This window comes from Ranitomeya imitator, chromosome 7 (genome assembly GCF_032444005.1).
Source record: "Ranitomeya imitator isolate aRanImi1 chromosome 7, aRanImi1.pri, whole genome shotgun sequence".
NCBI lineage: Eukaryota > Metazoa > Chordata > Amphibia > Anura > Dendrobatidae > Ranitomeya > Ranitomeya imitator.
Window position 1 is genome coordinate 215269496 of NC_091288.1, and position 14849 is coordinate 215284344.

The following is a 14849-nucleotide window of genomic DNA, read 5'->3' on the forward strand; positions in this document are numbered from 1 at the left end:
TTCATGTCAGTCTTAAAGGGAGTTGTCGCACCGACCTGACAGGAAACCTATACTGCAGTGTGTGAACGGCGCCGTCATACAATGGCCGCCACAGATCTGCTAATCACTATACTGTTCGCCTCCGGGGGGCGCCGACACCAGAACACATCACCCTCCGGTGTCCATACGTGGCCTTGTTACCCATAGCAACCAATGCTCATTTTCAGAGGTTGCTAGTGACACTAATGGATCTGTGGCCTTGTATTTCCCCAATCATCCCCTTACCATTCACACACTAATGTCAGAGTTCAGAAATTGTTTTATTGGATAAAATTTATAGAAACCTGGAGACCTGCGGTCCCGGGCGTTTCACAGTAATGGTCCCAAAAACTAGGACAGACAGTGTATAGCAGCCAATCAGGTTACAGCTTTCATCATCCACATGGAGTCTCAGGAGTGAGAGCCGGGTTTTGATTGGTTGCTAAGGTCAGAATACTTTCTCCCACCTGTCTCCATGCACTAGTTTTGTTAAAGCAGCCCCGATGTTTCAGTCTTTCCTCCACCACATGTCACAAATGCCTTCACAAGTCCTTAAACGCCTCCTTGTTCTCCTCCATCCATGGTTGGAACGTCTTGGCTTTGGGGTTGAGCTTTAAGGTGATATCCACGTCCCGGTCGGGGTTCATGGTGAAGAAGCGGAACATGTTGGATATCTCCACCGCTCCGGGGAGGCCGAGCTTCTCGTACGCTTCAAGGGTGATCTGTGGGCAAAATACACATTAGGCCGGTTTCACACGTCCATTTATTTCCGGTACCGGAGATATCCGTGTGTTGTGAATGTAATACTTTTGGCATACGGTTGGTTGTGGAAATCCTGTGCCGCATCAGTACCACACGGACGGCCGCCGGGGAAGAAGCGCTACAGTAAGCGCTGTTCCCCGGCGGCAGGTGCTGAAGACGGCTCTCCTCATTCTCCCCTGCTCTGACTGCGGTCGGCGCGAGCAGAGGAGAATGATGACAGCAGGTAGGGGGTTTTGGGACTCTTACACCCATCATCCGACACCTGCTGCTGCTGGGTCATTCTTTCAATTAAAGGACTTTATTCTTGCGGTGTCTTTATTTACTATATAACTATAGGATTAGTAATGGATAGGTGTCTTATAGACTATTATTATTATTATTATTATTATTACTAACCCGTGGGCTTGATGTCGCCTGACAATACAAAGGTGACATCAACCCCACAAATATGAACCCCACATGCCACCGCTACAGGGCAAGTGGGAAGAGGCGGTCAAAGCGCCAGAAAATGTGCATGTAATAGATGTGCCTTTTCTGGGCAGCTGCGGGCTGCTGTTTTTAGGCTGGAGGGGCCTATATCAATGCCCCCCTTACCAGACTGAGAATACCAGCCCCCAGCTGTCTGCTTTAGCAAGGCTGGTTGTCAAAAATGGGGGGACCCCATGCTGTTTTTTTTTTTTTAATTATTTAAATAATTTAAAAAAAACTGTGTGGGGACCCCTCTATTCTTGATAACTAGCCTTGCTGAGGGTTGCAGCCCCCAGCTGGGAGTTTTGCCTGGTTGGTTTCAAGAAAATAGGGGTGAACCCACGTCGGGTTTTTCATTCATTTATTTCGTTAGATCTCAGGCAGCGGCTGAAGAATACCCCGATCATCCGCTCCGGCTGCCACTGTTATTAGCAGCAGCAGGTGTCAGATGATGGGTGTAATAGTCCTAAAAGCCCCCACCTCCTGTCATCGTATAACTCTCATCATTCTCCTCTGCTCGCGCCGAACCTGCCGCCGGGGAACAGCGCTTACTGTAGCGCTCCTTCTCCCGTGCCGATGCGTGTCACACGGATGACATCAATGTGTGTTCTCCGTGTGCGGGACGTTTTGCCGGTATAAAATGGACATGTCTATGTGTGGGGCACACGGACACACGATCTTGAATGGGCCTACGTGTGTCTGTGTCTCAGGTACGTATAAAAACTCACCAAACGTACCGGAAACACAGATGTGTGTAAGGGACATTGCAGCACAGGCCTCACTACAAGCTATTGCTCTCTGGTGTCAGTCATGTTAGGCAGAGGAGATTGTCCTGTGACATTAGATGCAACTAAGTGAGCAGAATTGTCAATGCAGCTCTGGTTGTGATCGGGTGGACGCCCAACAAGTATAAAGCACGGGATGGCTGCCTTGTAATGCCCAGACTACACTGCGGCGGCCATTATGGCGGTGTCATATTTGAGGGAGAGAGAAGCCGCTGATCTCACCTTGGCGTCTTTGATGTCCTTGCCGGTGACTTTGGACATTATGGCCGCATATTGCGCCACCGTCAGCCTCTCCCTTTTGAGTCCGATGTTCTTGCCTATGTATTCTGATGGCGACTTCAGGATGCTGACCACCACGCCGCCCAAATCCTTGACAGACATCGCATCCAGGGGCACATCACCCATCGGGATGGCTGGAAAAATAATGAGAGTTGTTAAACTGGAGCAGACTGATCATCTGGAGTCTAGGATGTGAGACTGGATGCAACTGTAACAAAGCCTCAGCTGTAGCACATTACAGCCGTACAGAGATTTCAGCTGTAGATGTAGATAAGCATATGACCAGTCACTGACAGCTAGCAGAGATTTAGAAAAAAATAGTTTCATTATACTCCAGAGCTGCATGCATAGTTGATTTCCTGCTGAAAATTAGGCTGCACAATAACACGTTACTGCCCCCCACTGGTGCAAAGTATTTAGTGACCGGCAGTAGGAGATTCCCTGTCTGAAAGCAGCGCTTCAGTGTGACACGAGTACCAAACACAAAACTGGACGAGGACCTCTGGGCAGCCATTACAAGGATGCAGGGCCGGCTGTACAGTATAGTCCGCCATACAGTATTATGGGCGCCACATTGTCCGCCATACAGTATTATGGGCACCACATAGTCCGCCATACAGTATTATGGGCGCCACATTGTCCGCCATACAGTATTATGGGCACCACATAGTCCGCCATACGGTATTATGGGCACCACATAGTCCGCCAAACAGTATTATGGGCGCCACATAGTCCGCCAAACAATATTATGGGCACCACATAGTCCGCCATACGGTATTATGGGCACCACATAGTCCGCCATACGGTATTATGGGCACTACATAGCCCACCATATGGTATTATGGGCACTACATAGCCCGCCATACAGTATTATGGGCACCACATAGTCTGCCATACAGTATTATGGGCACCACATAGTCCTCCATCATACAGTATTATGGGCACCACATAGTCTGCCATACAGTATTATGGGCACCACATAGTCCTCCATACAGTATTATGGGCACCACATAGTCCGCCAAACAGTATTATGGGCACCACATAGTCCGCCATACGGTATTATGGGCGCCACATAGTCCGCCATACAGTATTATGGGCGCCACATAGTCTGCCATACAGTATTATGGGCACCACATAGTCCTCCATCATACAGTATTATGGGCACCACATAGTCTGCCATACAGTATTATGGGCACCACATAGTCCTCCATACAGTATTATGGGCACCACATAGTCCGCCAAACAGTATTATGGGCACCACATAGTCCGCCATACGGTATTATGGGCGCCACATAGTCCGCCATACGGTATTATGGGCGCCACATAGTCCGCCATACGGTATTATGGGCACCACATAGTCCGCCATACGGTATTATGGGCACCACATAGTCCGCCATACGGTATTATGGGCACCACATAGTCCGCCATACGGTATTATGGGCACCACATAGTCCGTCATACGGTATTATGGGCAGTACATAGCCCGCCATACGGTATTATGGGCACCACATAGTCTGCCATACGGTATAATGGGTGCCACATAGTCCTCCATACAGTATTATGGGCGCTACATAGTCCGCCAGACAGTATTATGGGCGCCACATAGTCCTCCATACGGTATTATGGGCTCCACATAGTCCGCCATACGGTATTATGGGCACCACATAGTCCGCCATACAGTATTATGGGCACCACATAGTCCGCCATACGGTATTATGGGTATTATTATTTATTTTTATAGCACCATTGATTCCATGGTGCTCTACATTAGATGGGGTTACATCAAAATACAGTAAAAAAAACTAACAATGACAGACTGGTACAGAGGGGCAAGGACCCTGCACTTGCGGGCTTACATTCTACAGGATTATGGGGAAGGAGACAGTAGGTCGAGGGTTGCAGTAGCTCTCATGGTGTTGAGGTGGACGTGTGGTCATTACAGGCTGTAAGCTTTTTTGAAGAGATGGGTTTTCAGATTCCGTCCTAAGGATCCCAGTGTGGTGGATAACCGGATGTCTTGGGGCAAAGAATTCGAGAGGATGGGGGATATTCGGGAGAAGTCTTGGAGGCGGTTGGGTGAGGAGCGAATAAGCGTGGAGGAGAGGAGGAGGTCTTGGGAGGACCGGAGATTACGTGAGGGAAGATATTGAGAGATTAGTACAGAAATATACAGAGGAGAAAGGTTACGGATGGCTTTGTAGGTCAGTGTTAGTAGTTTAAACTGGATACGCTGGGAAATTGGGAGCCAGTGAAGGGATTTGCAAAGAGGAGAAGCAGGAGTGTAGCGAGGAGAGAGATTAATTAGTCGGGCAGCATAGTTAAGGACGGACTGGAGGGGTGCGAGAGTGTTAGAAGGTAGGCCACAGAGGAGGATGTTGCAGTAGTCGAGGCGGAAGATGATGAGGGCATGCACAAGCATTTTGGTAGAGTGAGGGTTGAGGAAAGGACGGATTCTGGAGATATTTTTGAGCTGGAGGTGACAGTAGATGGCGAGAGCTTGGATGTGCGGTTTGAGGGACAGGGCAGAGTCAAGTCACAGTGGTCAACTGTGTCGAAGACAGAGGACAGGTCTAGGAGGAGGAGTATAGAGAATTGTCTGTTAGCTTTGGCTGTAAGTAAGTCGTTAGTAATTTTGGTCAGGGCAGTCTCGGTGGAATGGTGGGGACGGAAGCCAGATTGAAGGTTGTCGAAGAGCGAATTAGATGCAAAGTGAGAGGAAAGTTCAGCGTGGACGTGATGCTCAAGGAGTTTGGAAGCAAATGGGAGCAAAGATATGGGGCGATAGCTGGACATAGCGCTTGGGTCAAGGGTTGGCTTTTTCAGGATAGGTGTGATTGTGGCATGTTTTAAAGCAGAAGGGAAGGTACCAGAAGTTAGTGATAGGTTGAAGAGATGGCTTAGGAATGGGATAAGTGTGGTGGTGATGTTGGCGAGGAGATGGGATGGGGTGAGGTGTGATTTGGAGAGAAAATGAGCAAGCTGTCCTTCAGTGATTTTGGAGAGGGACGTTATAAGGTTTGGGCATTGGTCTGGCATACAAAGGGGTTGTGGTGGTCGGACAACAAAGAGTTGCCTTGTTTGGTCTATCTTATTTTTGAAGTGCATGGCAAAGTTCTCAGCAACGATTAAGGAAGTCGGAGGAGGCAGTGGTGGGCGGAGGACGGAGTTTAAAGTGTTGAACAACTGTTTGGGGTTGTGGGATAAGGAAGATACGAGGGTTGTGAAGCAGGCCTGTTTTGCAGAGGTGGGGGCTTATTTGAATGCGATTGTTGCCTGTTTGAATGCATTAAATTCATCTTGCGCAAGTGTTTTCTTCCAACGCCGCTCTGCAATTCTGGACAGTTGCCAAAGCTTTTTAGTGGTGTTATTGTGCCAGGGTTGTCTATTGTTTCGTTGCACTCTGCTATGCATGACAGGGGTGACAGAGTCGATGGCTGATGCAAGAGTGGCATTGTAGAAACTAGTGCAGTGTCTGTGTCGTGGAGTGAAGCTATTGAGGATGGCGGTAGGAGAGTCAGAGAGTGTGCGAGTGTCTAGATGTGTGAGGGTTTTTGCGGAGGGTGTGCATGTTGCTGGACATGGGTGACAGGTGTGGAGGACAGGGATGAGAAAGTGAGTATATGGTGGTTGGATAGAGGGAGAGGGGAGGTGGTGAAGTTAGAGAGCAGAGACGGGTGAAGACCAGGTCTAATATATGTCCGTCTGTGTGGGTGGCTGAGGAGGACCACTGAGTAAGTCCAAAAGATGAAGTGAGCACCAAGAGTTTGGAGGCTGTTGACTGGTAAGTGTCAATGGGGGTGTTGAAGTCACCCATGATGATGGTGGGAATGTCAGCAGGGAGAAAGTGAAAAAGCCAGGTGGAGAATTGGTCAATAAAGGCAGTGGCCGGGCCTGGAGGTCGGTATATGACGGCCACTTGGTGGTTGGAGGGAGAGTAGATGCGGACAGAGTGGACTTCAAAAGAGGGGAGGGTAAGAGAGGGAAGAGGTGGGAATGAGATAAAGGTACAGTTGGAAGAAAGGAGAAGGCCCACTCCTCCACCATTCTGTTGCCGGGGCGAGGAGTGTGGGTGAAGTGGAGGCCGCCGTAACATAGCGCAGCAGCGAAGGCGGTGTTGGAGGGTGTCAGCCATGTTTCGGTGAGACCCAGGAATGAAAGAGAGGTAAAGAGGTCATGAATCACATGGTGTTTATTGCAGACGGAGCGGGCATTCAAGAGTGATCCAGAGAGAGGGAGCAGGGGGTGGGCGTCAAGGACACGGATTTGAAGTGAGCAAGATTTCTGGTGTTTATACTGGGATGGGAGCGATAGGAGGGGGAAATAATGGGAGGTATGAGCTGTGGGGGTTTAGGATTGGGAGATGTGTCGCCAGCAGTGAGGAGAAGCAGAGAGAGACAGAGCAGGTGGGAGAAGGAGAGTGGGCGGCTTGTTTTATGTTTTAGTAGGAGAGATGTGATGTTGAGGAGGAAGTCTGCGGAGGAGGACAGGTGGGGAGGCAAGAGGGAAGTAGAGATTATTATTTGGTTAGAGGGTGCTGGGGTTTGGGGATGGCGAAGGACTGTTAGGGCATATGTCAGCATGGTGAGAGTAAGTGTGGAGGAAAGAGAAAGACATTTAGTACATTTAATAAAGTGGTTAGTCGTACCTTCTGTTCACTTTTGGTTCATTTCTGGGATATTTCTGTATACTTAAAGAGCCATACTTATTGGCACAACACAGTCCTCCATACAGAATAATGTTCCCCATATATTGCTCCAGACAGTATATGATTGTTCACATGTATTGCCGCAAGTATTAAAAAAAAAAACCCGCTCTCCTCACTGGCTGCTGCACTGAACTTCTCAGCGTCGCAGTCTTCCGGCTCTCTGCACTGCCTGTTCAGGCACAGGGCGCACACTAGTCACATCATTGCGCCCTCTGATCTGAATGTCAGTCAGAGGATGCAGAAGACACCACAGCGGTGGAACATGGAGAGGTGAGTATCACAAGTGTCGGGGCCCCTATGGCATGCCTGTGTCCCCAACGGCAAGTGAGCCCCTGCCTGCCTAGGGTCGCGGTACTTGCCTAGGTGCGCCAGGTGCCAACGCTTGCCCTGCAAGGGTGTACTCAGTTTTCATAGGCCCCTGAACAGCAGTCCTGCAGGATGGAGGAGGCTTTTCCATAAAATATCACTTAAAATATTCAAGTGTCGAATTGGTGGGGTTCTTTCTTTTAGGATGTAAGGGGGACACAGGACCCTCCTAGAGCAGCAGTCAAATATGCCTTCTGCTCCATTCACAGCGTGGACCCCAGTAGTTGGAAAGTCATAAAGAGATTGTCCCTGTCGGCATTTTTTTTTTTTTTTTTGCCCATAAGCTCAGTATAAGGCCTCATTCAGACAGACGATTTTCACATGCGAGAAAAAAAATCAGGTGATTCTGATCAGAGAAAATAAGAAGTCGAACAGACTCGATTGCCATCCGGGTGAAGTCTGATTCCCCTCCTCCCTCACGGACCCATTGACTTGCAGATACTGATCTGACCCGCGGATCAAAATTGTACATTTTTTAAACTGACTTCAGGAAGAATCATAGTCTGTGGAGCCATTCACACGTCCATCACAGGTACGAGGAGTCATCTGTGAAAACCACTGATGGCACTCGAGGCATCATTCACATCATTTTCACAGCACTGCAGTCAATCACTGAGCTCAGCGGTTCGTACTGTCAACTTTGGCCCAGCTCAGTGATTGGCTGCAGCACTGATGTTGTGACACTGGATCCAGGGATGGAGAAGACTCAGTTCAGCGGTTTACACATCTCCAAGGTCTGTGGGTAGAAAGAGGCTGAAAGCGTCGTCCACTTCCTGTATAATCGGTGCCCTGTGACAGCAGCCATTTTGGGCGTCCCCTATGTAAAGCTATGAAGGCCTGTCCCACATTAATGACGAGTGACGGAACGTTCCTTGTACCTAGCAGGTAGCCATCACCGTCCTTGTTCTTCTGGGGCCTGAAGTAGGTCAGCATGTTCTCGTAGTAATAGGGAAGCCTCACGCTGGTCATGGGGACCCCGATCTCACGGAAATATTCCTCAACTTCTCCTTTTCCATCCAAATGCAGCACCTCCAGCTTTCCCCCCGTCAGTTTCTTCACATTCTCCAGGCCGCTGAAGACCACAATCTCCAGGGCTAGACGCTTGGACAGATCTGCGACCAGTTTACCCTGGAGAAATTTATACTGGATAAGTATTATCAGGATCCAGAGCAGCGCCCCTTCAATGAACCAGGCAGCTCAGGATGCCGTTACCTGTGTGACCTCTTTCTCCTTGCTGAAATGCTCCACGTAGTTGGTGACCAGGAACGCCCCATACGCCCCGCTCAGTACGGCCTCCAGACTCTTCTCATCGTCCAGATCCGCAAATACAACCTCCGCTCCGGCCTCCTTTAGCTTCACAGCTGCCGGTTTGCTGGTGTCTCGAGTCACCGCCCTGACCTCAAAGGTGCCATCATCCAGGAGAGCGGCAGCGACAGATCCGCCCTGAGCTCCTGGGAGAGAAAGCACAAGACATGGCAAAAATTAACACCACGGCCAAACATCAGCAAACAGCGCCATCCAGAAGGTTGGGAAAGCCGAGTGACAACCCTGTAAATATTCACCATCAGTCCTGAGTATACCGGGACCACGCTGTAAATATTCGCCATCAGTCCTGAGTATACTGGGACCACGCTGTAAATATTCACCATCAGTCCGGAGTATAGTGGGACCACCCTGTAAATATTCACCATCAGTCCGGAGTGTACCGGGACCACCCTGTAAATATTCACCATCAGTCCGGAGTATAGTGGGACCACCCTGTAAATATTCACCATCAGTCATACTGCGGGACTGTCCCGATTTTGAGGCTGTGCCCTGCAGTCCCGCACGGGACTCTACCTCTCCCGAACAGACAGCAGGAGAAGCAGCCGACACGCCCCTTGTATTAGGCCACTGTGATGGAAATATATATATATTTCATATAGATCTCACTTGCATGTAAACTCATATATACTCACGGCTAATATATACACTATAATCAATTGCTTAAAATGGCTGACATAAACTGATATAAGCCAGACAGACTGTTTGGGGCTTTCCAGGCAAAAGCGGAACAGCACCAGATGTACTAAGTGATGATCAGATGTCTCAACTTTGTCCTAGATGCAGAAAACGGAGACAGTTAGACTTTAGTTGCTTAATCAGCATTCATATGTGCATTAATCACAATATTCCATATATATTTAGATAACCAATAACAGAGGAGCTTGACAATATGGTACTTAACTAACCACCCCCTTTCCATATGCAATTATAAAACCATGTATGTACAATAAACCGTCAGTATTGGTGGAATGTTATTCTGTCACCATGATCTCATTCTTGATGAGCGCTCAAAATACTCAGTCTTATTGGGAATGGCCGCAGCACACACAGGGATAGATTTATCCAAACCAAATTTCCATAACACCACGCCCCTCCGTATCTTCATCCGGAGAGTGAGGACATTTTGAGGTACGTCTGTGTGTGTGTGTGTGTGCTGCACACATACATGCAGCTGGCCCTCCTGTGCTTGCAGTACAAGGAATTATAGCAAGGAGTAGTGGCAGCAGTTAGAGCAATGCAGTGCAACCTGTTAATCATAGGTGTGGTGTATATATATACAGTACAGACCTAAAGTTTGGATACACCTCATTTAAAGATTTTTCTGTATTTTCATGACTATGAAAATTGTACATTCACACTGAAGGCATCAAAACTATGAATTAACACATGTGGAATTATATACTTAACAAAAAAGTGTCAAACAACTGAAATTATGTCTTATATTCTAGGTTCTTCAAAGTAGCCACCTTTGGCTTTGATGACTGCTTTGCACACTCTTGGCATTCTCTTGATGAGCTTCAAGAGGTAGTCACCGGGAATGGTCTTCCAACAATCTTGAAGGAGTTCCCAGAGATGCTTAGCACTTGTTGGCCCTTTTGCCTTCACTCTGCGGTCCAGCTCATCCCAAACCATCTCGACTGGGTTCAGGTCTAGTGACTGTGGAGGCCAGGACATCTGGCGTAGCCCCCATCACTCTCCTTCTTGGTCAAATAGCCCTTACACAGCCTGGAGGTGTTTGGGGTCATTGTCCTGTTGAAAAATAAATGATGGTCCAACTAAACGCAAACCGGATGGAATAGCATGCCGCTGCAAGATGCTGTGGTAGCCATGCTGGTTCAGTATGCCTTCAATTTTGAATAAATCCCCAACAGTGTCACCAGCAAAGCCCCCCACACCATCACACCTCCTCCTCCATGCTTCACGGTGGGAACCAGGCATGTAGAGTCCATCCGTTCACCTTTTCTGCGTCGCACAAAGACACGGTGGTTGGAACCAAGGATCTCAAATTTGGACTCATCAGACCAAAGCACAGATTTCCACTGGTCTAATGTCCATTCCTTTTGTTCTTTAGCCCAAACAAGTCTCTTCTGCTTGTTGCCTGTCCTTAGCAGTGGTTTCCTAGCAGCTATTTTACCATGAAGGCCTGCTGCACAAAGTCTCCTCTTAACAGTTGTTGTAGAGACGTGTCTGCTGCTAGAACTCTGTGTGGCATTGACCTGGTCTCTAATCTGAGCTGCTGTTAACCTGCGATTTCTGAGGCTGGTGACTCGGATAAACTTATCCTCAGAAGCAGAGGTGACTCTTGGTCTTCCTTTCCTGGGGCGGTCCTCATGTGAGCCAGTTTCTTTGTAGCGCTTGATGGTTTTTGCCACTGCACTTGGAGACACTTTCAAAGTTTGACCAATTTTTCGGACTGACTGACCTTCATTTCTTAAAGTAATGATGGCCACTCGTTTTTCTTAGCTGCTTTTTTCTTGCCATAATACAAATTCTGACAGTCTATTCAGTAGGACTATCAGTGGTGTATCCACCAGACTTCTGCTCAACACAACTGATGGTCCCAACACCATTTATAAGGCAAGAAATCCCACTTATTAAATCTGACAGGGCACACCTGTGAAGTGAAAACCATTCCCGGTGACTACCTATTGAAGCTCATCAAGAGAATGCCAAGAGTGTGCAATGTAGTCATCAAAGCAAAATGTGGCTACTTTGAAGAACCTAGAATATAAGACATAATTTCAGTTGTTTGACACTTTTTTGTTAAGTATATAATTCCACATGTGTTAATTCATAGTTTTGATGCCTTCAGTGTGAATGTACAATTTTCATAGTCATGAAAATACAGAAAAATCTTTAAATGAGAAGGTGTGTCCAAACTTTTGGTCTGTACTGTATATGTATCCTTTATATACTACAGCAGTTATGGAGTGGAGCCAGTAGATAGTGGTGTTGTCTGAGTGCATGCAGAGTTCGCAGAGCTGGGCTACATTGCAATGTGCCGGATCTGTGAGGCAGCAGTGTGGACAGCGAGAGGTGGCCTCGACCAATCAGCGACGCGGGATTTCCAGGACAGACAGACAATTAAACCCTTAGACAATTATATATATAGATTGAACATCATGTGTGGCCATTATACAGTATGGAGCATCATGTGTGGCCATTATACAGTATGGAACATCATGTGGGGCCATTATACAGTATGGAACATCATGTGGGGCCATTATACAGTATTGAACATCATGTGTGGCCATTATACAGTATGGAGCATCATGTGGGGCCATTATACAGTATTGAACATCATGTGGGGTCATTATACAGTATGGAGCATCATGTGGGGCCATTATACAGTATTGAACATCATGTGGGGTCATTATACAGTATGGAGCATGATGTGTGGCCATTATACAGTATTGAGCATCATGTGTGGCCATTATACAGTATGAAGCACTGTGTGGCCATATTTTTTCTGTTTATAACTATTGTTTATGAAACAGTGTGATCAGCAGTGCTAAATGGGTGTGGTTGGGGCGTGGATATGGGTGTGACTAGTTGTGAAATGGGTGTGGTCAGAGGCGTGGCCTCAAATATGCTGCCACTACCTTGTCCCTTTGCCTTCTTCAAAAGTTGGGAGGTATGAATATACCGGGACCACCCCTGCTTACCGAATCAGACACCAGGGGGCGCTCCAGCACCTCTTTCCTGGAGTTAAAGCAGTTTGAACAGCGAGCTGCCGGCCATTATGGGTGCGGGTGACATTTTTCAACCAAAACATAATTTGTGACATTTTGAAATGTGGCAGATCAATTTAGTTTTGTCCCCCCCAAAAAAAATGAAAGTGAAAAAATTCACAGTTAAACACCACTATAACAGAATCCACATTCTCCCCGGCATCGCGCTCCTGCGCAGGTGAACTCCAGTGTGCAGGGAAAGGTCAAAGAGCCCCAGAGCCTGCGCGATGTCGGGGAGACTGGAGGACGTAGGGACGCGTTATCCACACGAAGCAAGAAGGAGGACGGTATCACAAAAAAGATGGCAGGCGCCGGACCAAGAACAGAGATGCCCCTCGCACCGGACCGTAGGGAAGTATAATAAAAGGTTTTTTTTCTTCTCTTGCAGGTCGGGTTGGGGGCCAATATAGCATTATAGACTGCTGTATATCAGCCCTGAAAGGCGGTGGCCGGATCTCATATTGGCCAAAGTTGGTGACAGGTTCCCTTTAAGAGCTCAATCACTTAATAAAACGTATAATACACTGCCCTAGCAAATAATACTTATGAAAAATGCACCTCAAGGGTTAAACAGTGGGGTACTTACTCCCCCTCCCCCTCCGTAGTACTTGGGGTAAACTTCCGCATAACAAGCTGCACTTTGCCCCCGGCGTTAGGACTGTGGGACGGAAGCCATATTACCGGTGGAGGAGCCAGGAGAGAAGAACATAAAGCTGCTTCTAGGTTTCCCCATCACAGGACTAGTGACAGATGTTGGGGGTTGTAGTCCAGCAGAGCCCCACTGCCTTTACATAGGGTGGACGACCTATGGGATGTATACAGCAGTCACAGGATCAGCCATCGCCGCCTGCAAGAAAAAGTTCCCCCAAACTCCTGCACTTTCCTCCTCCCCCGCACTCACCTGTGGCTCCAAACACCACGAAGACTCTCTTGTCAGCCATGTCTGCTGTGCACTGGATGTCAGTGCAGGTATACAGCCCAGAGCGGAATATATACCAGAGCCCAGATCCCTCCCCACCCTGGGCTGAGGCCAAGAGTAATAATGACTCAGCACTGCACACAACAGTCAGCCCTTATCCCAAGACCCTCTAACACCCTCACTATGTCCGTCGGGCAGTCAGCAGACAGTCACACTATTATCAGCCAAAAAGGACATTCCATCACCCCGGCTGTTCATCCTGAGCTGCCTAGTTCACAAGTAGAACGCAGGACTGACAGCAGCAGAGGAATATTTAGCTTCATCTACAAATGCAGAGTAATGGCAGCAAATACGATTACGAGGTAAGAGATCATCCGCATCATCTCATCACTGTCCTGTGTCTGCAGCAGGAGCCTCTCCCTTCTGCCCAATCTAGGACAACATGCATGATGGCGGCCATTGGTGGATCTCACTCCATAGGAGTCAGGAGATGTCGGCTACTATTCAGGATGGATAAGGGGTTACATTCTGGTAATTTGTGACCTGCTACACTATGGAAGCTTGGGGCCCCTGTGCAAGAAATGTCTGGGCCCCCTCCTCTTATGGCGACAAAGATACATATACGGTATATATATATTTGTAATAAAGAGAAAAATGCGGCACTCACCCTGTTGCTGTGAAGTCGGGATTTTTATTGGACCAAAAAAGATTTCAATGACCAAAGTCCATGAGGACGGCAGGCATACAGAGGGGTGCGGGGAGAAGGAGGTGGACGACCGCCGTTTCGTGCTGGGTCCAGGGGCATGATTACCGCATGTCATTTCCTTTTAAAGGTTTTAGACTTCTATACAAACATATTCGTTACAAAAATAATAATAATAATAATAATCTTTATTTTTATATAGCGCTAACATATTCCGCAGCGCTTTACAGTTTTGCACACATTATCATCACTGTCCCAATTGGGGCTCACAATCTAGAATCCCTATCAGTATGTCTTTGGAGTGTGGGAGGAAACCGGAGTACCCGGAGGAAACCCACGCAAACACGGAGAGAACATACAAACTCTTTGCAGATGTTGTCCTGGGTGGGATTAGAACCCAGGACCCCAGCGCTGCAAGGCTGCTGTGCTAACCACTGCGCCACCGTGCTGCCCACAAAAATGTAAAACATTAACAAATGTGCATATTAAAAACAAGTAATCTTTAACTAAATGCAGACAAATACCTTTTTTAAACAAATATTTTTTTTTTTTAATAAGAATACTGATAGATCCAGCCAAGAAAGAAGATACACACGGCACTCAAGGTACTTGGTGGTGCACAAGTCAGGTTTTCAGCCCATCCAGCCTATCATTTTGCCCTATGTATAAATTTTACTTTTTCGAACTTAGCATGGACCTACAGAGGTTCTATCGCAACCTCAGATTACGAGTTCACTTTCCAGAACAACCACCTGTATTGGATTCATCACGTCGGGGTATCAGCCCT

The 14849-nt window shown here is 47.7% G+C and overlaps 1 protein-coding gene across 4 annotated transcripts; it reads right to left on the minus strand.

Moving 5' to 3' along the window:
* Positions 1 to 280: 280 nt before the first annotated feature.
* Positions 281 to 14201, minus strand: LOC138645465 (nmrA-like family domain-containing protein 1). Of its 4 annotated transcripts, XM_069734808.1 has the most exons (6): positions 13342 to 13405; positions 13122 to 13245; positions 8596 to 8834; positions 8262 to 8511; positions 2256 to 2446; positions 281 to 740 (listed from the first exon to the last, which is right to left on the minus strand). In XM_069734808.1, the coding sequence occupies exons 2-6, from the start codon at positions 13171 to 13173 to the stop codon at positions 561 to 563; spliced, it is 912 nt and encodes a 303-aa protein (XP_069590909.1). In that variant the 5' UTR covers positions 13174 to 13245; positions 13342 to 13405; the 3' UTR covers positions 281 to 560. The 4 variants fall into 4 exon arrangements, with proteins under 4 accessions (XP_069590909.1, XP_069590907.1, XP_069590910.1 ...); XM_069734806.1 differs by lacking the exons at positions 13122 to 13245; positions 13342 to 13405 and adding an exon at positions 14027 to 14201; XM_069734809.1 differs by lacking the exon at positions 13122 to 13245 and having other exon boundaries at positions 13342 to 13459.
* Between the last annotated feature and the right edge of the window lie 648 nt (positions 14202 to 14849).